The sequence below is a fragment of the Ictidomys tridecemlineatus genome, chromosome 8 (assembly GCF_052094955.1).
Source record: "Ictidomys tridecemlineatus isolate mIctTri1 chromosome 8, mIctTri1.hap1, whole genome shotgun sequence".
In the NCBI taxonomy this organism is placed as follows: Eukaryota; Metazoa; Chordata; class Mammalia; order Rodentia; family Sciuridae; genus Ictidomys; species Ictidomys tridecemlineatus.
The window spans coordinates 111,501,765-111,527,577 of NC_135484.1; the positions used below are offsets into that span (position 1 = coordinate 111,501,765).

The window sequence follows — 25,813 nt, forward strand, 5'->3', positions numbered from 1 at the left end:
TCATTGTTCTTCATTTTTCATCATAAAGATCTTTCACTTTCTTGGTTAGATTTATTCTCAAGTTTGTTTGTTTTAGGTTTTTATGAATGGAATGGTTTTGCTGATTTCTTTCTCAGCAAATTCATTATTGGAGTAGAGGAAATTGATTGATTTATATATGTTGACCTTATGTCCTGCTATTTTACTAAATTTATTTGTCAGCTCTAGAAATTTACTGGTGACGTTTTCTGGGGTCTTCTAGATATAGGATCATCTAATCCGCAAACAGAGATAATTTATCTTCTTATTTGTATCCCTTTAGTTTCATTTTCTTGACTGATTGCTCTGGCTAGAGTTTCAAGTACAATGTTCAATAGGAGTTGTGAGAGTGGCAGAAGCTAAGGGTAGCTAAGGAAAAAAAAGGGGTGAGGTGGGGAATTCCATAAAAATAGAAGAGAGATCGGTGGAGTTGAAAAAGGGAATTGAGGGAGAGGCAGGAGGTATAGGAAAAAGGAGGAATAGTGGAATGACATTGACCAAATTATGCTTGGTACATATATGAATACACCACCTTTGTGTGTATCTATAAAGAACTAATTTTAAAACTATAAATAATTGGAAGGAAGACCAGTAGGGTAGAGGAAAGAAAACAGGGGAAGGAAAGAGGAGAGAGAAAGAGAAAGTACTGAGGACAGAAGTGGAGCAAATCTTGTTACATGCGTGTATGATTAGGTCAAAATTAACACCAGTATTGTATTTAACTATAAAGTACTAATGAAAACATTTGATTTCTGTGATTCCTTTTATATAAATTTCTAAGAAATGCAAAGTGCTCTGTAATGATCAAAACAAGTCAGTGATTGCCTGAGGCCTGTGTAGAAGTTGGGGTTGGAGAGGGAGATATTATAAAGGGGCACAGGATACTTTTGGGTGATGGATATATTCACTGTATTGATTGTGGTGATGGTTTCATGGTTGTATACATATGACAGCAATCATCAAGTTTTGTATGATGTGTGAAATTTAAGGCTTATCAATTATACTTCAATAAATCTGTTCAAAATGGTTTGAATAAAGGCAGCTAGATGAAACCCACTCCCAAAGAATTATGTAAGTAGGTCCATATTTTGCCCTCTTGTTGGTTTCACAAAATTTGAGTTTTGTCAGTTTGGAAGAAGAAAACATACCCACAAAATCCTGTTCTAACTTGAGTACCAAAATTTTTAATATATTTATTGACAATCTGCATTTCTAGTTTTTTTGGGGAGGGAGGTAGTCCTGGGGTCTCAGTGAGTTGCTTAGTACCTTGCTTTTGCTGAGGCTGGTTTTGAACTCAAGATCCTCCTGTCTCAGCCTCCTGAGCCACAGAGATTACAGGCACACCCCACCATGCCTGGCTGCATTTCTGTTTTTGTCCATGTCTTTTACTTGTTTTTCTCTTGGAGTGCTTGGGTAGGTCTGGTTCTTTTGTTGACTCCATGAGGACTGGAACTTTCTCTTGATTACCACACATGTGCCCTACCAGAAACAGAGTAGTAATTTAGAGACAAGTACGCATTCGAGGGAGAATGTCCTGTGCACATGAAGATAGTCACCTGTGAGCCAAGGACAGAGGCCTCAGAAGGAACCAGCTCTGCCACCCCCTTGGTTTCTGTCTTGTGGCCTTTAGAACTGCAAGCTAATACTTTTCTGTTGTTTAAGCCACCCCATTTATGGTTTGTGTTACAGCAGTCCTCAGACACTAGTACAGTGTCCAAACGACCTAGCATCTGATTTTGTATACAGTTGGTACTTGGCGTAGCTCCTGACCTTGATGGATTCTGGAGCAATAATATGCTATATATAGTACAACATTGCCGTGAAACTGCTTAACAGGGGACCTTGCAGAGAAAAACCTCTGTGCTGACCCTGGGAAAGTCTGGGTCCCACTGGCTTCCTGTCTGACCCCTTCCCTGAGGGAAGCATCCAGTGACTTTCAGTGTTGGTTAGGGTTGGCGTCTGCTCTGCAGCTCCTTCGCCATCACCACCACCCCTGTAGGTGGTGCTGGAAAGCTTCAGCTTTGGAAACCTTCTCTTTGACTCCTGTCTGCACCTCCTGCCAAGTGCATGTCCTTGAACTAGTGACTTAACCATTAAAGAGACATGGTAATACCTACCTTCTAGGGGTGTTGTAAGAATTAAAGGACATTCATTCAGAAAGACCCTAGTGCTCTGGGCTGTCGATCATGTAAGGAGAAGACTTTTGTCTTGTTCTCTCTATCCTCTCAGCATCTGACAACTAGTAGGTTGTCATAAATTTTTTTGTTGAATTGATGGGAAAGGAAGACCTGGTGATTTCAGGTGATAAGACCTGCAGTCTTGGGTCAAAACTGAAAGTGATTTTATGGGGTACACTGTGAAACCAGAGAAACCCTCAACAGACTCTCTAGTCCTAATGTACTGCACTTGCTTTCAGTTGACTTTGGAGGTCACCTACTTAAGCAAGATATTATTCTCCCACTAGTTTTACTGTAGATAATACCACTGATATCAGCTCATGATGATGAAGGTTGCCTAGGTTACTTTTTAGGGACTTGAATTCTTTCGACTCTATTGAAAACATGACTCTTCACTTGGGCCTGTGTAGATGAGAGACTTCTTTGACCTCAGGGAGTAGAAAACTCCACCCTCAGATTATGCACAGTTGTCATTTTCTGAACAAATGTGCAGAGAAGAGCTATGAAGATTGATTGCGCATGTGCAGGCTGCTGATTACTTCTCCTCCAATCATCATTTCCCATGCTTTAAATCACCATCTTCTGTATGGCAAGATTGTCCATAAGCCCTATCCTGGTGAAGTAGATTTAGTACTTGTTCTCCCTTTTTTATGCTTGGTCACCTCATGAGTAAACTCTCTTTCTCAAAATTCCTCATTTCAGTGATTGGCATGCTGCCCAGTGGGGCAGGCAAAACAGGCCTGTTTCAGTAACAGTAGTATTTGTTGGTAAATACAGAAAACAGTACAGATGACTTCAACAGATTTTTTAAAAAAATATTGTAAACTCGCTGGATGGAGTGACATGCACCTATATCCCAGATACTCCTACTGAGGAGGCTGAGGCAGGAGGATCACAAGTTCAAGGTCAGCCTGGGCAATTGAGATACCTTGTCACAGTAATGGAAGGGAAGGGAAGAGAAGGGAAGGGACCTGGGGAGAGCCCCTGGATTCAATCTTCATTTGGGTGTGGGAAAAGAAAAGGAAGAAAAAAGAAAGAGGGAAAGAAAAAGGAAAGTATGAACTCAAGACTTTTGGGAAAAGTTTACTTACTTTCCAAATAATTAGCCTACCAACAAAGCTGATGGGATTTATAAATTGTTTTCTTAGGAGCTATTAGAGTCTTTATATCTGATTCTTCTCTTGAAATAAAACATTCTTTATTTTTCTAAGTAGTGCTGATGAGTTTTATAAGCTCTCAATCTTCCCACATTATCAGAGTTTCAGAGTGAGTTGTATGACCTTGTAGAAGTAGAAAGGCTTTGGGGAGACAGTTTGAGTGGGAGTTAGTAGGTTTATGTCAGAGTTATAGGAATAGCTGTTGTGAGACCTGTTATCTAATAACATGAGAACAACACAGGAAGGAAAGAGCTGCTCTACCATGGGATTGCTTGTTAACACCATGCCAAAGCCCTGATCTTGGGTGAGGTGTGCAGAGAACAAAAGGATTTCGTTGTGACTAGTGTTCCAAAATTATATTCCACTAGACTTTTATATTTTTTATTATTATCATCATCATTATGATTATTTGGTACTGGAATCGAACCCAGGGGCACTTTATTACCAAGCTATATCTCAGCCCTTTTTATTTTATGTTTTGTGACAGGGTCTCTCTAAATTGCTGAGGCTGACCTTGAACTTGCTATAGTCCTGTCCCAGCCTCTCACGTAGATGGAATTACAGGTGTGTATCAACATACTTAGCTCCACTGGACCTTTAGAGGGACACTAAGACATCTTAATGAATTTTTGGTTGAAAGATATATTAGTTCTATGTAATCAGTAGGTTTATTACAAGATTTTCTGAGGCTAGGAAGAGCAAAATACACAGCACACAAAAAAATAAGTATTGGCCCTGACAATACTGCAGTAAAAATAGGTGTTCTTATTATTGGGTCCCATTAGGCAGCTAGAAGCCTTAGCAAAAGGTGTATTGACAGTGCTATCATCTTCTCTAATCTGTTGTATAAACCTAGAAAGTACAGAAGGAAGGAAACTTAAAATTTTGAAAACCCTTAGTATACTATACTATAAACTTTCTCTTTCTCATATTTTTATAAATGAGAAATATGAAATGTTATTTAACTGTTGCTTCTGTGTTGTAACATAGCTTAAATTCTGCTCCCATCTGACCTAATTTAGTGGTATTACATGAACCATGAGTTTAGAGATCTAAAACATTGATTAAATGAAGTGGTACGGTAACAGCCATTATTAGAATGTGAACGTGTACATAGTTCAGATAAATTGTTAGAGGAACACAGTCTTTTGGCTGTAAAAATTAGTCCTAGAGTTTCTTCTGATATTTAAAATTCTCAGCTCTAATTAAAAATAGTAGAAGAAAGCCATTTTTACTCTATTCTCTGTTAGTGAAATTCACCAACGACAGTACGAAAATAGAAAAATAGAGAGGAAAAGCCATCTTCAGTGAAAGAAGGAAATAGCCATAACCTCAAAGAATGAGAAAACCTGCCAAATACTATGAAATTTGAATTATGGTGAGGGAGGGTGCTGAGAGCCAACACAAGTGTCCTCCAACCTCAGGCAGGATAGAGTTTCCCCTAAAGAAAGGCTCACCATTCTCAAACACAAATCCAATGATCTTTTGGTTAGAGTGATGAGATCTGAGAGAAGAGGCAAGTATGAAGAAGTGGTGGGACTTTTAATACAGACATTCATTCTGGGTTATAGAAGGTGGAGTCAAGGATGAACCTTAAACACAGGCCATTTTAGTGATCAGTGGTCTAGGCTCAGGCCAAGAAAGATGGCCTTTGGTGAGTGAGGTCTAGGGAGCTTATGACTCAACCCACACTGCAGACTACAGAGGGGTTTATGTTCTTAAGGCTTAGGAAGTAAGAGACATAATGAAAAGTACTCAGGACACACACCTAATATTCCCACATCCTTCCCCTAACATGACTCTTCAGGAAAGATATTATTTTTTCAAAGATGAAATTTATCAGAAAGAAAACAGCCCAGGACCTCGCCATATATAAGGGATACACATTGGAAGACCAGTTATATCAAGGAGCAGAGAATGTGTTCTTTACAACCCTAACTGTGTCCCCTAAATATAATCTTTGCTTTAAAAAATAGCTAAAAGTTATAAAAAGAGTTCAAATAAAATGATTATAAGACGAAGAAAAGCAAACTTGAAGAACTCAGGAAAGCAACAGAAGAGAAAGGAAAGCCATTAACAAGGCAAAGTGCCTGAGAAGCAAAAAGGAGGAAGAAGAGAAAAAAGAAGAGGAAGAGGAAGGAAAAAGTGGGTTTGAAAAATAACAAAAGATTAAAAGTAATGAGAGAAGAGGGTAACTAGAAAGAGAGGTGAAGAAGCCAATGATGCATAGAAACCAATTATACATGCAAAGAACAAAGGTAACAGAAGAACATGGATGGAAAGGAAGTTCCCTGATATTTGTAATTATTGGAATCTGCAGATGAAAAGGCAGACTGTGTCAAAGAAACCCTCTGCTGAAGCTACTTGACTCCTAAGCTAAAGAGAGAGCCTCTGGGCATCCAGTCCGAAAACAGAAGTCAACTATGAATAAAAATAAAATAGATTGTTTTCACACATTTTCACAGCGACATTCAGTGCCGGAAGACAGTGGAACGAGTTCTGAAGCAGGGATATTATGTGTCCCAATAATTTTATACTCCACCAAATTGTCAAGTTGTCCTTAAAAAAAACAAAAGCAGCAAATATCTTTAAGCATATGTGAATTCAGGGAGAAAAAATATGCCCAGGTATCTGTTTTAAAAATGATTTGATCATGAAGTCTAGCCAACTAAGAGGTAAATTGAAATATCCCAGGAACCGAGAAGCATTATGGAAGGACTGTAGGAAGCACTGAATTTATTGAAATGTAGACATAGAACTCAACCACTGGGTAAATATTGTCGGTTTTGAAAATAAAAACACGATAATAGTTCTAACAGAAATTTAGACTTAGAAGAGATATTGTAAGAAGCAAATTTCCTTATATTCCCTAACAGGAAATGAATATATACTCTGTGTATGTGTGTGTGTGTGTGTGTGTGTGTGTATGTATAAATACATATATATATGCACACACATATACATATATTGACACACTATATATTCTAGATAATGTAAACTATATAGTTTAAAAATATAGTGTCCCAAGTTCCTTAATATTCTGAGTTTTTTGTTAACTCTAAAGAAAATCTTTTAGAAAAAAGATATTCACTCTTACCATGAAGATACATATTCATATACATGTATGTCTGAAGCTTATAAATTCCTTGAGTGCCATTCATTTCTCTTTCCTGTTAAGTTCAAAGAAAATTCAATAACTCTCAGTTAATAATGATATGTATATCTTTGCTTTAGTAAAAGTACTACTGTTTTTCCACTTCTGTAAATATGTATACACATACACATACACACACACACACACATACACATATGTATAAAGATATGTCTAATCAGTATTTAGCAAACATTAATATTATTATTTTTTATTTGAAGATTTTCACTTTCATCATTGCTCACTTTTGTGTTGATTAGATTTTTAAAATAATGAGCATGGTAGAAATTACTGGTTCTCACCAAAACTTCTAGTTTCTTTTTTCTAGCACAATCCTTCCTTGAAGTTGCTAGTGTTCCTTTGACTTGTTCTTACCAGTGGAGTGTGAGAGATGGTGGTCCTCGTTCATCTCTTCCCTCTTGTGGCTCACTGTGAAACATCCTGTAGAGTGGTGGCCTCACAGGAGGTCGGTGCCTCCGCCAGCCTTGGTTATCTAAATGTCAAGCCCAGGGATCACAGTTTATGTGATCACAGTTTATCACCACTAAGCCATGTTGGACAAATATGTAACCAAGGAGGAAACATTTGTGATTTTAAGCTTCTGAGATTTTGGTGCTATTTGATATGATTTGGATATGAGGTGTCTCCAAAACTCCTGTGTTAATGCTGGAGTATTCAGAGGTAAATGATTGGATTATGAGAACAGTATCCTAATCCATCTGTCCTAGTTTGAATTGGGCTAATTGGTGTTAACCATAGGCAGATGGAGAATGACTGGTAGAGTTGGGTCACTGGGTCATACCCTGGACACCTTCCCCTTTTCTCTGTCTGCTTCCTGGCCACCATGAATGGGGAGTCCTCTTCCACCATGATGTTCTGCCTCACCTTGGGCCCTAAGCAATGAGGTTGGTCCACCATGGACTAAACCTCTGTAATTGAGCCAAAATAAGGACCTCTAAGTAGTTCTTATTATAGGGTATTTTGGTCACAGTAATGAAAAGTTAACATACTCCTTATAAAAATTTAAATGCAGCATGGATCTTTTGTTATTCTTGTTGGTTTTAGTTGTAGTTGGACACAGTACCTTTATTTTATTTTTATGTGGTGCTGAGAATCGAACCCAGCACCCCACACATACCAGGCAAGCGCTCTACCACTGAGCCACAACTCTACCCCCAGCATGGATCTTTTAATTTTTAAAAAAAATGTTTTTATTAGTGTGGTAAATATCATTTATCTTCCAAAAAGATTTGAAGCAGTTTACAATATGAAAACACGTATAAATCTGGACAAAATGGAGATAATGTTTTTTTCAAAAGGTAAACTCAATTGAAAAGAAGAAAAATAATATATTGGTAATTAGGATAAGTTAATTATTACCATTTAAGACAAAATGTAGTTCTAATTATTCAGGCAAACAAGTGAAAACAAAGGAAACATTTGTCCTTTTGTGTTATATGCTTTTTATTGTTCAGAAAGCAAAATTACAGGCAATGAATTATAGGTAACGTGTATGCATACCTCTTCAAGGGATCTTGGGTGACAAAATAGGTCATATCTCCCTTGTAATTTTGAAAAGGAATATCCAACTGTTTTATTTGTACGAATCCTACATCATAATCTGAGAACACTTATTAAATTGTATCTGAGTGTATCAGTCAGGACCTGATCAAGAACACAAACCTCTGAGTATTCCAACAGGAAATTCAGTGAAGGTAATTTTGTTCATAGGTGATGGAAAATCTAAGAAGCCAAATGGAGTAGTGGTGCAGCCCAGAGATTTCTAACAGCAGGAAGCTACTAAATCAGTAGGCAGGACTCAGTAGGAGGTGCTGGCAAGAGATTTGTGGTAGTGAGGAAGGAGAAGCCAGGGTATTTCCTCCCCCTCACTGTCTTCCCAGCTGGATGCCAGCTACAAAGGCTCTTGGAAAATGCTGCCTTTAGAACTCTGTGTCTCTGTGGAGTAGAGCAAAGTAGGAAAGAGGAAGAAATTGGTCAGAGGACAGACAGGCCTAGCAATAGCCTGAGTGAGACCATTACTGCAAGAAACTGAGATGATTCAGATACATTGCTTGTGGATTATCTTACAAATCAGTAATACCTGGGAAGACTGGTAGGAAGGTGATGTTGGCTGTCATTTTAAGCACGGAAGCTACTCTTTAGCACTGATGGATGTTTTCAGTTTTTTAGTGGGCTGTCTTGTGTCTATTCCTTATACTGGTTCCAAGCTACAAGGGAGGAAACAAGGCTCTTATTAGTCACCAAAAGGCTTCAGTGACTAATTCTGTTGTTTGGGTATGCCATTTGGAATCTTGCCAATAAACAGCCAGGGATCTTCATGGCCAGAGAGGGAACCATAGAATCTTCACAGTGTGGAGAGAATGTTATTGGATGATAAATTGGAGTGGAATACTACACCTAATCCTAGACATCTGGTCTTCTAGAGTTGTTCCTTCAGCCTCTCTTTGGTGAGTGTCATTGTCCTCAAATTTATGTCTGTTTCTGATCTTGATGTTCAGACACAAAGATCACACTGAGCTGTCACCATCAATTTCTTTTGTAAGAACAAAATTACACAAAAGTAGATTTGAATTTCTCTTGGTATTAGTATCCTAGTTTCCTATATACAGTATAGTTTACCTAGACTCTTGAGTTGAATCATATACATTGAAAGTTTACTCTGAAGTTTTGGATAAACTCCTATAAATTCATTAGCCCTTTTAGCCTGATTTTATTATTACTCCAATTATGTGTATGGTCAGATTAGGACATTTTTAAGCCAGACTGAATTTTAAAAGGAAGAGAAGAAAATTTAACTCTGTCTAAAAGATGAAAAGGGACTGTGGTAGACAATTGTAAAGAATAACTTATTGAGGACTAGGTTTAGCTTGATTCTTCTGTAGTCAAGTTAAAAAAAAAAAAAAAGCCAGGAGGGGATATTACAATTATATAGTTTTCATTGTTCAGAAACCAAACCTTTATATTAGTGGGATGATCATCCACATGATATGCAGGGATGGTAATTGAACATGTTTCAATTAAAGACACTGTGTGGGTAAACATATATATCTTCATTCAGCAGACTTACATTTTGACATAAATACACTTGACTTTGAATTGCCATGTCCTGAATAAATGACCAACAGGGAAGAAAGCTTCTGAGTCCTGTCATCCTGCAGAGAACATTGCAGCAGAACCATCACTAATTCTGACATTCAGTTTTCCTAAGATTAAGTAAGTCAGCTGATAGATTTTTGAGGATGTAAAACTTTAAAAGTCAAATTGATTCCACACTTGTTAGAAGAGATATATGATAAAACATACGAAGCTATTCTTATCAGAAAGGTGAATCATAATCACTAGAACATTCTCTAATATTTTGATTGCGCTAAAGTTTTTTCTTTACTTAATAAAATTGATGTGCCTAGTCTGTTTTTCTGTTTTACAAAACTACTTTGACAATATGATAGATAAGGAATGAAAATAATTTTCATTATTTTTCTAAAAGTCAGGTATTTTATAAAGAGAAAAGTCAGAAATGAAAATCAGGGGTATCCAGTTGGCCTATTTTGCTGCTAGGCAGTGTGACCTGAACCGGCCCAGCCAACATCAAGGCACATATTTATAGGGTCAAGAGCTAAACCACAAGGTTTAGTCAGACCTCACTTTTTCAGGCTGAGTTAGAGAACATGGAGGGAATTGTGGACCTCCTAATCCAACCATTTAATATGGGAAGAACTAGATAAGTAACTGAAGCATGAAAGATAGATCAGGTAATCCCTAGTTTAAGAGTGAGGTTTAATCTTAAGGGCTGGGGAGTCCAGAAAACATTTAGAACACCCCATGGAGGTTGATCTTTTTGGTCTTTAATTCAGAGAGAACAAATGAGCAGAGGAACAAATCACTAAGGGTTTCAGTCTAGAAAGTGTTATCACTCCAAGGGAATTAAAGTGAAAAGTTGGATTCTGGATTCTGTGGTAGCTGTTGGTCTTCATAGTTGGTTTGCTTTAAGGAGTCTTTGGAATAAATATTATAACATTCTGTTCAGTCTCAAAGAGATTTTCTTCACCCAACCTATTCTTAAATTAGTAGAAATTCTTTATTATCATCATCATCATCATCATCATATTAATTACACAAATTAACTGGTTTCTCTTATATTTATATATATATTCCTTTGTTCAAAGCTAATGGAAATTCTTGTTGAAATATTTTAGTCAAAAATATCAGAAAGGTTGGAGGAAAAAAGGATTGTGATGCACAGGAATGAAAAGAAAGTTATCTTATGGCAAGAAATAAATAAGGATTAATTTTCTTTTTTTTAGTTTTATTGATTTTATTTTTTAAATACATGGCAGTGTAATGCATTACAATTCTTTTACACATATAGACTACAATTTTTCATATCTTTGTATATAAGGTATGCTCATGCCAATTCATGCCTTTATACATGTACTTTGGTTTTTTGCATTACAATTCTTATTATACATATATAACACAATTTTTCATATCTCTGTTTATACATAAAGTGTGTTGACACCCAATTCGTATCTTCATATATGTACTTTGGATAATGGATAATGATGTCTATCACATTCCATTCCACCATTCTTGCTAATCCCCTGCCCCTCCCTTTCCTTCCCACCTCTCTTCCCTATCTAGAATTCATCTAATCTTCCCATGCTCCCCCTCCCTACCCCACTATGAGTCAGCCTCCTTATGTCAGAGAAAACATTAGGCATTTGTTTTGGGGGGATTGGCTAACTTTGCTTAGCATTATCTTCTCCATTTACCTGCAAATGCCATGATTTTATTCTCTTGCAATGCTGAATAGAATTCCATTGTGTATATATGCCACATTTTTTTATCCATTCATCCACTGAAGGGCATCTAGGTTGGCTCCACAGTTTAGCTATTGTGAATTGGGCTGCTATAAACATTGATGTGGCTGTGTCCCTGTAGTATGCTGTTTTTAAGTCCAAGGGGAGGGATAGCTGGGTCAAATGGTGGTTTCATTCCCAGATTTCCAAGGAATCTCCATACTGCTTTCCAATTTACAGTCCCACCAGCAATGTATAAGTGTACATTTTCCCCCACAACCTCTCCAACACTTACTGTTGTTTGACTTCATAATAGCTGCCATTCTGACTAGAGATGATGTCTTAGAGTACTTTTGATTTGCATTTCTCTGATTGCTAGAGATGATGAGCATTTTTTCATATATTTGTTGATTGATTGTATATGCTCTTCTGAGAAGTGACTGTTCAGGTCCTTGGTCCGTTTGTTGATTGGGTTATTTGTTTTTTCAATGCTTAGCTTTTTGAGTTCTTTATATACCCTAGAGATTAGTGCTCTATCTGTTGTGTGAGGGGTAAAAATTTGATCCCAGGATGTGGGCTCTCTGTTCACCTCACAGATTGTTTCTTTGGCTGAGAAGAAACTTTTTAGTTTGATTCCCATCCCATTTATTGATTCTTGGTTTTAATTCTTATGCTATAGGAGTATTATTAAGGAAGTTAGGGCCTAATCCCACATGATAAAGAATAGGGCATACTTTTTCTTCTTTAGATGTAGAGTCTCTGGTTTAATTCCTAGGTCCTTGATCCACTTTGAGTTGAGTTTTGTGCATGGTGAGAGATAGGGGTTTAATTTAATTTTGTTGCATATGGATTTCCAGTTATCCCAGCATCATTTGTTGAAGATGCTATCTTTTCTCCAGTACATGTTTTTGGCACTTTTGTCTAATATAAGATAATTATAGTTTTGTTGGTTAGTCTCTGTGTCCTCTATTCTGTACCATTGGTCTACCATTGATCTATCAGTTTTGGTGCCAATACCATGCTGTTTTTGTTACTATTGCTCTGTAGTGTGGTTTAAGGTCTGGTATAGTGTTGCCACCTGCTTCACTCTTCCTGCTAAGGATTGATTTAGCTCTTCTAGGTCTCTTATTTTTCCAGATGAATTTCATGATTGCTTTTTCTATTTTTATGTGGAATTCCATTGGGATTTTGATTGGAATTGCATTAAATCTGTATAGTGCTTTGGGTAGTATGGTTATTTTGATAATATTAATTCTGTCTATCAAAGAGCAAGGTAGAACTTTTCATCTTCTAAGGTCTTCTTTGATTTCTCTCTTTATGGTTCTATAGTTTTCATTATATAGATTTTCATCTCTGTTGTTGATTCCCAAGTATCTTATTTTTTTTTTTTGAGGTTATTGTGAATGGGATAGTTTCCCTCATTTCCTTCTCAGAGGCTTTGTCATTGATATACAGAAATGCCTTTGATTTATGGGTGTTGATTTTATATCCTGCTAGTTTGCTGAATTCACTTACTAGTTCTAGAAGTTTTCTGGTGGGTTTTTTTAGGTTTTCTAGGTATAGAATCATATCATCAGCAAATAGTGCTAGCTTTAGTTCTTCTTTTCCTATACATATCTCTTTGATTTCTTTCGTCTAATTGTTCTGGCCAGTGTTTCAAGAACTATGTTGAATAGAAGTGGTGAAACAGAGCATCCCTGTCTTGTTCCAGTTTTTAGAGGGAATGCCTTCAATTTTTCTCCATTTCGAATGATGTTGGCCTGAGGCTTAGCGTAGATAGCCTTTGCGATGTTGATATATGTTCCTGTTATTTCTAGTTGTTTAGTGTTTTGAACACAAAGGGGTGCTTTATTTTGTCAAATGCCTTTTCTGCATCCATTGAGATGATAATATGATTCTTATCTTTAATTCTGTTGAGGTGATGAATTACATTTATTGATTTCCATATGTTGAACCAACCTTGCATCCCTGGGATGAATCCCACTTGATCATGGTGCACAATTTTTTTGATATGTTTTTGTATTTGATTTGCCAGAATTTTATTCAGAATTTTGCATCTATGTTCATTAGAGATATTGGTCTGAAGTTTTCTTTCTTTGATGTATCTTTGCCTGGTTTTGGGATCAGGGTGATATTGGCCTCATAAAATGAGTTTGGAATTACTGCCTCTTTTTCTATTTCCTGAAATAAATTGAAGAGTATTGGTATTAGTTTTTCTTTAAAGGTCTTGTAGAACTCGGCTGTGTATCCATCTGGTACTGGGCTTTTCTTGGTTGGTAAACTTTTGATGGCTTCTTCTATTTCCTCTCTTGATATTGGTCTGTTTAAATTGTGTATATCTTCCTGACTCAATCTGGGCAAATCATATGACTTAAGAAATTTGTTGATGCCTTCAATGTCTTCTATTTTATTGGAGTATAGGATTTCAAAATAATTTCCAATTATCCTCTATAATTTCTGTGGTGTCTGTTGTGATATTAACTTTTTCATCATGTATGCTGGTAATTTGAGTTCTCTCTCTCTCTCTCTCTCCTTTTCTTTGTTAGCAGAGATAAAGGTCTGTCAATGTTATTTATTTTTTTCAAAAGAACCAACTGTTTGTTATGTCAATTTTTTCTTTAGTTTTGATTTCATTGATTTCAGCTCTAATTATTATTTCTTGCTTTCTACTGCTTTTGCTGTTGATTTGTTCTTCTTTTTCTAGGGCTTTGAGATGTAGTGTGAGGTCATTTATTTGTTGACTTTTTCTTCTTTTAAAGAATGAACTCCATGTAATGAATTTTCCTCTTAGTACTGCCTTCATAGTGTCCCAGAGATTTCGTTATGTTATGTCTATGTTCTCATTTATCTCTAAGAATTTTTTAATCTCCTCCTTGATGTCTTCTGTAACCCATTGTTTATTCAGTAGCATATTGTTTAGTCCCCAGGTGATGGAGAATTTTTTATTTCTTATTTTGTCCTTGATGTCCAATGCTTATTTTGTCCTTGATGGCCAATGGAATTGGCCATCAAGGACAAAATAAGAAATAAAAAATTTTATCTGATCTAATAAAATGCATGGTAGTGTCTCTTCTTTTTTGTATTTACTAAGAGTTGCTTTGTGGCATAGTATGTGGTCTGTTTTAGAGAAGGATCTATGTGCTGCTGAGAAGAAAGTATATCCACTTGATGCAGATTGAAATATTCTATATGTCAGTTAACTCTAAGGTATTGATTGTGTTATTGAGTTCTATAGTTTCTTTATTCAACTTTTGTTTGGAAGATCTATCCAGTGATGAGAGAGGTGTGTTAAAGTCACCCAAGATTATTGTGTTCTGGTCAATTTGACTCTTGAACTTGAGAAGAGTTGTTTGATGAACATAGCTGTTTGGTGCATATATATTTATGATTGTTATGTATTGTTGGTGTATGGTTCCCTTCAGCAGTATGTAGTGTCCATCTTTATCCATTTTGATTAACTTTGGCTTGAAGTCTACTTTATCTGATATGAGTATGGAAACCCCTGCTTGCTTCCACAATCCATGTAAGTGGTATGATTTTTCCCAACCTTTTGCCTTCAGTCTGTGTATATCTTTTCCTATCAGATGAATCTCTTGGATGCAGCATATTGTTGGGTCTTTTTTTAAAATCCAATTTGCTAGTCTATGTATTTTGATGGGTGAGTTTAAGCCGTTAACATTCAGGGTTGTTATTGAGATGGTTTGTATTTCCAGACATATTTGTTTATTTTTGTTATTTAACTTGACTTGGTTTTCCTCTTTGATTAGTTTTTCCTTTAGTGTACTACCTCCCTCTGCTGATTTTCATTGTTGTTTTTCATTTCCTCTTCATGAAATATTTTGCCAAGGATGTTTTGTAGTGCCAGTTTTCTAGCCATAAATTCTTTTAAATTTTGTTTATCGTGGAAGGTTTTTATTTCTTCTTCAAATCTAAAGCTTAATTTTGCTGGATACAAGATTCTTGGTTGGCACCCATTATCTTTCAGAGCTTGATATATGTTGTTCCAAGCTCTTCTAGCTTTCAGGGTCCTGTTGATAAATCTGCTGTTTCCTAATTGGTTTTCCCTTATATGTAATCTGATTCCTTTCTCTTGTGGCTTTTAAAATTCTCTCCTTATTCTGTTTGTTGGGCGTTTTCATTATAATGTGCCTTGGTGTGGGTCTGTGACTTTGTACATTTGGCATCCTGCAGGCTTCTTGAATTCGGATTTCCAATTCATTCTTCATGTTTGGAAAGTTTTCTGATATTATTTCAGTGAATAGATTGTTCATTCCTTTGGTTTGGACCTGTTTGCCTTCTTCTATCCCAATAACTCGTAAATTTGGTCTTTTTATGCTATCCCATATTTCTTTTGAATGTTCTGCTCATGGTTTCTTATCATTTCCACTTTGTGGTCTATGTTCTTTTCAAGATGATTTATTTTATCTTCATTATCTGATGTTCTATCTTTTAAGTGGTCTACTCTGTTGGGTGATGCTTTCATTTGAGTTTTTAATTTGGTTTATTATTTCTTTAATTTCAAAGATTTCTGTTTTTTTGGGGGGGTTGTTTGTTTGTTTGTTTGTTTTTGTTTTTAGAACCTCTATCTCCCTGTTGAGGTGATCTTTTGCTTCTTGGATTTTTTATGTAGCTCATTGTCAAAATGATCTTTCAGTGCCTGTATTTGTTCTCTTATGTCTTCTTTGAGATCCCAAAACATTTTAACCATGTACATCCTGAATCTTTCTCTGTCACTTTTTCTGCTGTAGCTGCCAATGCTTCTAAAGATGTGGTGTCTTGATTTGTTTATGGTACTTTCTTCCCTTGTCTTTTCATGTTGCTCATGTGTCTTCCTTTCTAGCTGTGGATCTGGTGTTTTATTGTTTTTACCCTATAAATTTGTAGTGCTCTTGTAGGGTTCCAAGATCTCTCCTTTGTGGAGAAGGACAATGTTAATATATCCCAATATCAAAAATATATCACCTGCTCAAATGGAGATCTGATCTGATAGCCATGCCCACCAAAAAATGGCAAGGAAGGTTTTCCAAGATGGAGTCCGTCTGCTTCTAGCTCTGGGGTGTCTGGTGAGGTGGGGGGAGCTGGGCAATGGCCTTGTGCTGTGGATAGTAGCAGCTGAGTAACCTACGTGGAAGTGGAGCCTAAATAAGCATTCAAAGGATTCTAGAAAACTTTATAATGTGATATAAAGAAGCTGAACTGCAGAAGGCTGTGTCAACTATCTACCATCATTCTGAAGTGATTGGAAACATATGAGTTTCCTAATGTTCCAAAAAAAATAGCATATTATGTAAACACAAACATTTCACTTAGTGATTCGTATTCTCCAAATCAAAATTTTCAATCTTAAAAGTGGCTGGCCACACACACTCACAAACAGAAAAACTGAATCACTGTTTATTTTCAAATTTCCCTTTTAGTTTAGGAGTATCTCCTGTCCTGTAGAAAATGATTCTTGTCCGATGAAATTTGAGATTTTTTTTAACCATCTGAAACAGCTGCTGAGAGTGGTGGCTTAGTGGGTACCAGTAAGAAGGGGCTTAAAGGCTGAAGAAGGGGCTTCAGTGCTGCCTGCCAGTCTGCAGTATAGGCTTTTGATGTTCTCTCTCTTAATCCTGTATTATGTAAAGCACTCTGCAAAAGCAGCTTCAGCCACCAACCCCTCCACCACATGGCTGCTCCAAAGCCCTTCTGCATGGACATTTTGAAGCCACCATCTTCAGGCAGGATCATTTTTTTGAGTCACCTTTTACAATCTGCACCACTCCATCTGCAGCTGAACAGACCACATCATCACCATTTACTACCCTCATATTGTTCATTAAAATGTCATAATTTTTAAATGATGAATACTTAGAAATCCATTTGGAACAACACATCCTTTGACTTCTTCTGGGATTTGGATATTAATGATCATCTACTATGTATATAAACAGCAAGTGTCCTTTTTGAATACAACGAGTAAAGCTAATTGGCAATAGTCCCTGGGAATCGATGAAGATCATTTTGAGTGGGCTTTGGCAGGAGGGAAAGAATATACTTTGGTGACAAGCAAGAGGACATTCCAGACAAGGGAAAGGCAGTTGAAGATGTAGAGGACAGAGGTTAAGAGCTCTGGAGTCAGACACAAAAATAATTGAAACCCAAGATAGGTAAGAGAAAATGTAAGTCATAAAATATTGTGTTCTCAATTCAAATCTTTCTAATTTTTAGGTTCAAGAGAACAATATTTCATAGATTTAGAAAGTTTGCAGATGTAGTCCCAGAATTATTTGGAGATTTTAAAAACTTATGGAGTGTGCCACAAAGATTCCAGAAAATGAGAAATGAGCAAGAATCAACAATTTAGCAAGCATTGTTTGACACTACAAGGTTATACTAGGGTCACAATGATGAATTAGGAGCTTGGAGTCACAGTGAGAGGAAGAAGGACATGGAGAATCTTTGTAAAGGAGGAAACCTTTCAGAAGGACAGGCTTTCATTTAAAAGTAAGATTTGACTACACTGAAGAGGAGAAACAGGACAAGAACTTTCACTGACCATAAGCTTCTGCAGTGATGAATCCGTGCAGGACCTAGTGAGCCTGGCTTTTAAACTTCCACATCATAAAATAAAATATTGTGTTCTCAATTTAAGAAAATGGAAAATTATAATGTAATATTTTGATACCAAGTCCAATAGTAGAAATTGATAATAAAAATTCATTAAATAATAATTAGCAAGCAATTAGGAAAGAGCATTATTTGCCTTAAACTAATTTCATTCACTTTTCTGGTAGGGTTATACAAACTTATAGATCAAATGAATTCAGTTTATTTAATAAGTCTCTCAAAATATCCTTAAGGGATATAAAGAGAAATAGAAGGTGCATGAAAGTACTTGGATTGAAGCCAGTTGTAAAGTACCCATAACTGTTATTTAATAGGGTGGAGAGCAGAGGTGGTCTCCATGAAAGGTCTTACAAATTAGTCAGATGAATATATGCAAATGTTGTCATTTGTAGATAGCACAGAATTGAAAATTAAGTAAGATCCAGTGGATTATAATGTTGGATTAAAGACTAATCAAATGTAGTCATCAGATAAATTTGTGTGTGTGTGTGTGTGTGTGTGTGTGTGTGTGTGTGTGTGTGTGTGAAAGAAATTCCATGCATGGGTAAGGCTACAGAAAATCTGGCAAAATAACACTTCATGTGTTATTTATTAGCAATACCAGATCTGGATGACCCAGATTCCAGGAAATAATACATCAATGTTCTCTGCTGAGCCTAGTCTACATTTAAAAAAAATATATTCAATTCAGCATGCCACATTTAAAAGGATTTTGATGAACAGTTGTATAAGACATAGTTGAAAGAAATAGAGATATTTGGTGTTAGGAAGCATACTCATTTAACTCAGGGATTTGGATAAGGTTGACATAATTAAATATTCCTTTTAAAAATATTACTCTTGAAGATAGAGAATGGTCAGAGGGACAAAGTAAATATGGAGAGACTAATGAGAAGAGAAATCAGCAGCCCAGGTGAGAGGTAAGGGGTAATTGATTAATGAAGAAGATGGGAGGAAGTGGAGTCCGAGAGGAGTAGGATGGATTGGACATCCACCCATGGGCCACTGGGAGGGAAAGTTACGTGGTTGTTTGGGGGAGCATTATGTTCAAGATACAAGCAGGGCGTTTTAGTGACAGCTGTTAGTTAAGCTGGTGTGCTGAGAACCTGAGGGTAGGAAATATGAATGGGGAGGCACCAGAACAGAGTGAAGATCAACAGTGATGGAAGTTATGTGATCCTTTTTACAGTTCACAGAGCACTTCAACACTTAGCAACTCAACTGGTATGTAATATAATTCTTTGCAGCAAAGCATGTCTTATTATGGCATTTCAGAGAGATGAAAACCAAAATTACCTCATGCAAATTTGTTGAAGCTTTTAACTCTAGCAAATGTCAGAACCAAGACTTGAAACTAGTTCATCGATGCCAAATTTTTAAGGTTTTTGATTTGTGATTTTTTATTATACTCTAGAGCCTATCCAATGAGGATGAGGCTGTCAAAGGTGTGTTCCCAAGGGGAAGAAATCTCAAGGCCACAGCTGAAGGAAAGAGGGTGCCGTGAAGGAAAAGGAGACAGAGTGGTTAGGGAGGGAGAAGAAGCTGGAGAGCCCTTGGCTTTAGAAACCAGGCAGTGGGCAGAGGACAAGGAGCTTCCAGGAAGAGGAATGGGCAGGTTCTCAGATAGGACTAGAGGATCAGGACACTCAGTGCTGGGAACAGATCGTTTTCTTGACCACACATTTTTGCCTCTCCCTCATTTCACATGCACTCTCATTTCACACATTTGGCTCTGATTCCTGACTAGATTACAAGTTCCCTGAGGGCGAGGCCCATGTCTTATTCTCCTTCTTGTCTCTGCCTTGCCTAGCACAGCTCTGTAAGTAGACTGATAGGAAATGTGAAAGCCCTCTGTGTACAGATGATTAATCATCCTTAGAGTTTTTCCAAAGGCACAGTCTGATGCCAAAAACACATTTGTTTAAAACGTGTGCTTAGATTTGAATGAATCTGCCTAAATGGTGCCATCTGTTCTCCGGCAATTTCAGAAACATTTTAATACGGTTTTACCTTTAAAAGGACAAGCAAATGGGCATGCCCACAAGACACGAAGACGTCCTTAACTAAACGCAGAGCAGACACCAGCACATCCAATCACACTTAAACAGCTCCACATAAAGAATGTTTTCTGAGGTTTAAGAAAATTTTATCTAAAAGGACACCAACCGCTACTTCATGCAGAAAATATTTATGAGACATTACAAAACTGTAGGCATGGACTTCTACAGCATATTACTGCACTTTAATTATAGACTCCAGAAATGTAATTTCATTTTCGTAAATATCATATTCCTTTGAAATAAATGGGCACGCGCTCCAATGTTTATTAATGGTCCACATTTGATTGCACTTTCCCCATATCAGTTTCGAAGCCGAAGACAGCTGTTGACAATAGTCTGTGTTACTTGTTTATATCAATGTTAATTTGACTTTCGTTACGGTACTGTAGGATTTATTGTTGTGCGAATATAACAGTGAAACGAAACCCATGTTTAAGTTCTGCAAATAACTTACAGTCACTTCCAGAACACCTCAACTTAGGTTCTAAATTTGAATTTGCGGTTTTACATGCACAGTTATTTGCTGATCCACTTTAGCATGCAAAATCACACACTGGCTAGGTTTGTGTATAGTTATTGTGGCAACAAGTAATGGGTCAAATTTTCAGCCTATTTAACTCACTAGCTACATCATCATCACCGAAACTATGCCATCTGTATATTTTGCTAGTTGGTGTAAATCAACCATGGTGTAGATCAAGAAGTTATTTTTACGAAAGAATTTCTGGTTGAAATAACATCCAGATATGTTTTCCTATCTGCATACATGTGTATTCATAGCAAAATTCTTTGGTTAAGTCCCATTTTGCAAAGGTGGGAATCTGAACATATTGACTCTCATGAATATTCATTTGGAATAGTCTTAGTTTTTTTATGATTTGACAGGGTGGTACTGCTAACGAACATCTTGACTCAGCTCATTTTCTTTCTTGTAGAAAATTTATAATCTAAAAAAGTACAGAGAACAATAAGACCAACATATTTTAGTTTTCACAACCCAGAATTTTCTTCTAATAATTTTTGAATAAACGAAATAGCATGTCACAGAGAAAGCTGATGTGTCTTTGTTGGCCTTCTACTTCTAACCCTCAAAAAGGCTACCACCATCATCAATTTGCTCTATCCTTCTGGTCCACATCGTTATCCTTTTAGTGACTTTAGTTATACTCCCGTGAACAATAGGTAGTCACACTTGTATGATTACGTAAACTCTTATCACAGGGTTCACATCATTCTTTAATTTGCTGTTTTTCTTCAGTACGAGGAATTTCTTCAGAAACCTATCTGTGTCAATATTTCTGAAGGTTATTTCATTTTAACTTCTCTGTATTTTGAATTATCCCAGGCTATTAATCTCTTCTGCTGCAGATGTTCATTTAAGTTGTACATTTTGCACCAATTTCCCAAATAATGTTGCAGTGAATGTCCTTATACCTGTGTCTCCTGATATACCTACCCAAGAATTCTCTCTAGGAGATACACCTAGTAGTTTCTTGGTGGGTTGTGAGTTTTATGCATTAACAATGTTGCCTCATACTGTCAAATTGCTCTTGTTAAAGTTCTTAAGTTACGTTTCCATCAGCAGTATATAAAAATTCCCATCTCCTTAGGTCCTCACCAGCACTTGTTGTGCTAGACTTTATCTTTTTAATTTTTGCATTCTCGTGGGTATGAAATCATTTATTTTTATTTTTCAAAGTTAGATAGTTCTCAAAATTTATAAATTGGAGCATTTTTTTCAAATATACATTAACCATTTTTAGATTCCTTCTTTATAGTATCCTTATTCTAGCTTTTGCCTTTTTTTCTGAGTTGTGTTTTTCTTGAGTAATGAGTTGTGTATTTCAAATCTTAATCTTTAATCAGACTTACATATTGCAAATATCTTCACCCACTTACATAAGTCTTTAAATTTGGGGATATTTTGTCAAATATTATATTTAAATCATATTTGAGTCAATTTATTTTTCTATTTTTTATGTTATCTGAAAGCTATCCATTACTACCCTGGACTGATTACAATATACTTCCATATTTTCTTGTGTTCTTGTTAATGTTGTGTTATTTTACACTTAAGGCACCATTTCACTTCTCAATTAATATCCAAAGGACCTAAAATCAGCGTATTACAGTGATGCATCCACATCACTGTTTCAAGCAGCTCAATTCACAATAGCAAAGCTGTGAAATCAACCTAGGTGCCCTTCAACAGAAGAATGGATAAAGAAAATGTGGTACATATACACAATGGAATATTACTCAGCCTTAAAGAAGAATAAAATGATGGCATTTGACAGTAAATGAATAAAGCTGGAGAATATCATGCTAAGTGCAATCCCAAAAAATCAAAAGCTGGATGTTTTCTGTAATAGGCAGATGCTAATACACATAAGGCTTTATTTTATTTTTGAATCTGTGTATATAGTGTAAAAAGTTAACCTAAATTTACCTTTTCCTACCTGGAGTGCCAGGTATTCCAGCACCACTACTTAATTAGTCTGTTATTTCTCCTCTGCAGTGTGATGTCCCCTCTGTCCTAACTGGAGTTGCTCACTGAGCATAGCATGTTCCATAGACCTAGTTGTCTGCTCCTGCTTCAGTGCTCCTCTAATGACCATGGCTTTGTGGTACACCTGGACGTCAGGAAGGACAAGCACTCCCCCTGCCCTCGCTTCTTTCACAAAATTAATTTCCTTTTTATATGAAGATTTTCTCCTACTTGATTTTTAGAAGCACTTTGTCTTATTCTGGGGGAAAAAACCTGAAATATTCTTATTTCAATTGCATTTTATATATATAGGTTAACATGTAAACTTTTATATGTAGATTTTTAGTTTTTTCATCTATGAATTAGTATATTACAGGTTTTCTTTTTATGTTCTTAAATACTATTTCATCAGTTCCCTATAGATCATATCTTTTACATAAGTAATCCCTTGTTATCTCCTTGTCTTTGTTGCCATTCTGAATAATATTTGATTTCCTAATTGTTGTTGGGCTGTTAGAATTTAATTGATTTTGTATCTAGCAATATTGATAAACTTTTTGATTCGTATCAGTTTTTTTTTTTTGTAGAAGGTCTTGAGTTTTCTAGGTTGACTGTAAATATTCTGTACACAATGACATTGTAATGCATTCTTTTCCTATTATTCTGCCCCTATGTCAGTCTCTTTTTTATGATGCTGGTTAGAGCCTGTGGCTCGGTGTTGAGCAGTAGCAGTGACGTAGGCATCCTTGTCTGTGAATCGTGTTTATCCTGTGATAACCATTCTCTTGATACACACACTCTCGTCTCCTTCCTATGAGGTTAATGTAGGCATTTTCAATATGGATGGCCAGGGACAGGCATGGATTGTAGCTGGGTGATGAAATAAAGTTGTCATCCTGGTGAGAGGACTTGGTCTTCACCTCACTAGAACGTTTCTTTACGTCACTCTCTGAATTAACCCATCCACATTGGTTTTCAGTCATCGGAGGTAATAACATTGAAAAGCACGTACTTTATAGGTCTCAGTTACAAGTGTTTTTGTTCCATTTGACAGTGTTGGCTCCATGGGAAATGCTATATCTTTGGAAATATACATTTAGATCTTTTGACACTCTTCCCAAGTTCTCAGTTCTAATTATTTTTGTTTGCGGTTTCTTCTTTCATAGACTCCCATGAACCAAGCCTCGACCCGTTCCCACTGCATCTTCACCATTCACTTGTCAAGCAAGGAGCCAGGCTCTGCAACTGTCCGGCACGCCAAGCTCCACCTGGTTGACCTGGCTGGCTCTGAGCGAGTTGCCAAGAGTGGCGTAGGGGGCCAGCTTCTGACCGAGGCCAAGTATATCAACTTGTCACTGCACTACTTGGAGCAGGTAAGGCAGCAGAGTGGGACGTCACCGCAGCAATGTCCTGGCACTTCATTTGCATCTGCCATTCTACTCTCTGTTAAGTAGACCTAATAGACAGTTTGCCATTTTGGTCTTTTTAAGTGAACAGTTCAGTGACAAGTACTTTCACCATGTTCTGCAATATCACCGCCATCAATTTCTAGATCCATTTCATAATCCCAAGCAGAAACTCTGTGCCCATTAAAGGATAGCTCCCATCCCCTCCTATCCCTGTAGCCTCTATACCACCTTCTGTACTTGTTATCTTGCCTATTCCAGGTGCCTCATATAAGTGACTATTTCAATATTTGTCCTTTTATGTCTGGCTTATTTCACTTAGCATGATATTTTAGAAGTTCATCTGCATTGTAGCATGTTTTGGAATTTTATTCCTTTTCAAGATTGAATAATATGCACTTATTCACTTGCTTCATCCACTCATCCTTTGAAGGTCTCGTTGGTTTTTTCTACCTTTAACTGTTGTAAACAATGCTGCAGGGAACACAGGTATATCTACTAGCATTTTGTATATGCCATCTCATTTAAACCTTACAACAGCCCCATGTTGTAAGTGTTGGGTTTTAAAAATTCAAGTCCTCCCAAGACCTTCCCAAAGTTACCCAGTTACTGGGTGGCTGAGGATTTGAACTGAGACTTACTGAGGATTTGAACTGAGACTTACTTGACTACACAGTCAATGCCTTTTTCCACTTACTGTCTCATTGCCTTATTGTCTTTATTGCAAAATTAGTAGTGAGTGTGACTATAGCCTCCTGTTGCCTAATCCTTCTGGCTTGTAGATTGGCTATAACTTGGAGGTGGCCAATATTTTTCCAGCTTCCGGTGACTTCATCTAGTCAGCAATTTGTCCCCTTAGGCTCAATTTCCCTCCCTACCTCTAATCCAAGTTGACTACGATCCAGCCCAGTAGGTGCTCTGATTTTAATTTTTGAGTTTGGTACAGAAAGCTTATCTGAATTTAACTAAACATATCTTCCAAAAAAAAAATCTTTATCTCCAACATGAGTGGATTGGATTAGATGATTTCTCAAGTTCCTTTCACTTTGTGAGCACAAGCAGTATGAATTGAATGTTAAGGATGGCAACTGTTTTCAGATTCTAGAAAAGAAACATGATTAAAAACTGGAATGGAGAAGTACAGAGGATATTGATGAGGCAGGAGGACTTGTTAATGAATGTTAAGGCTCAAAGACTTGAGGGGAAAACAAAGAACAAAACTTTTTTTTTTTTTAATGGCCTAATGAACCCTTTGAGACTGATGCTGTCCTGATGGTAAATGCTTCATAATGGTGTCTGCAAAAGCTGGTTGAGAGAAGCCGAAGGGAGACTATGTGAACAGGATGCACACGGTAGCTTCTGATCCAGTGCATCCCAGTAATGCAGCACCCAGAAAATCAGATCTGCATGGCATCCCAATCATTATAGAATTTTGACAAGAGTCAGCAGTCCTTAGCTCTTTCTTGCTAAATATTCCACACTGCTTATGCTTAACAGAGCTTTTTACTTAATAGGACACTTACAGAACAATGATATGAAAACGTAATGAACTGTATTCAAAGTGCTTTATTTCAAAGAAATGTATCTACTTATTTCAGATGGTAGCATAGTCTGTTATAATTCCCATTATGTCCATCTGTTCACATAACATAAAATTCATCAGTTGAATCGAACTTTCTACCAATTGTAATCACTCGAGAGAAATGTCTGCCCCCTTTTCTTCCCTTTGTTCTACACAGGCTTTGAAAGCTGCCTGTCACTAAAACTGCTCCTATCTTCACATTTCCTCTCTTCAAATCCTCGTAATATCAGTCTCATGTGAGTGGTCTTGGTGGCTACATGACATTTGATTTTCAATGTCAATAATTAAGCTATCTAACAGATATGTGTAAGGACTGTAAAGTGCTAAGCACTGGAACACGGTGGC

General features: G+C 36.8%; 1 protein-coding gene across 9 annotated transcripts in view; it reads left to right on the forward strand.

Moving 5' to 3' along the window:
- Positions 1-25,813, forward strand: part of Kif6 (kinesin family member 6) — a 390,004-nt gene that overhangs the window by 113,165 nt on the left and 251,026 nt on the right. For 8 of the 9 annotated variants that reach the window (XR_013425183.1, XR_013425184.1, XR_013425185.1 and 5 more), the window contains one exon: positions 23,647-23,853. Coding sequence is in view for 4 of the 9 variants with exons in the window: in XM_040282597.2 (XP_040138531.2) it covers positions 23,647-23,853 (207 nt within the window). In the remaining 5 variants the exon portion in view is untranslated. Of the gene's footprint in view, positions 1-23,646; positions 23,854-25,813 lie in introns of those variants that run through there. The other variant, XM_040282603.2, reaches the window with a different exon arrangement.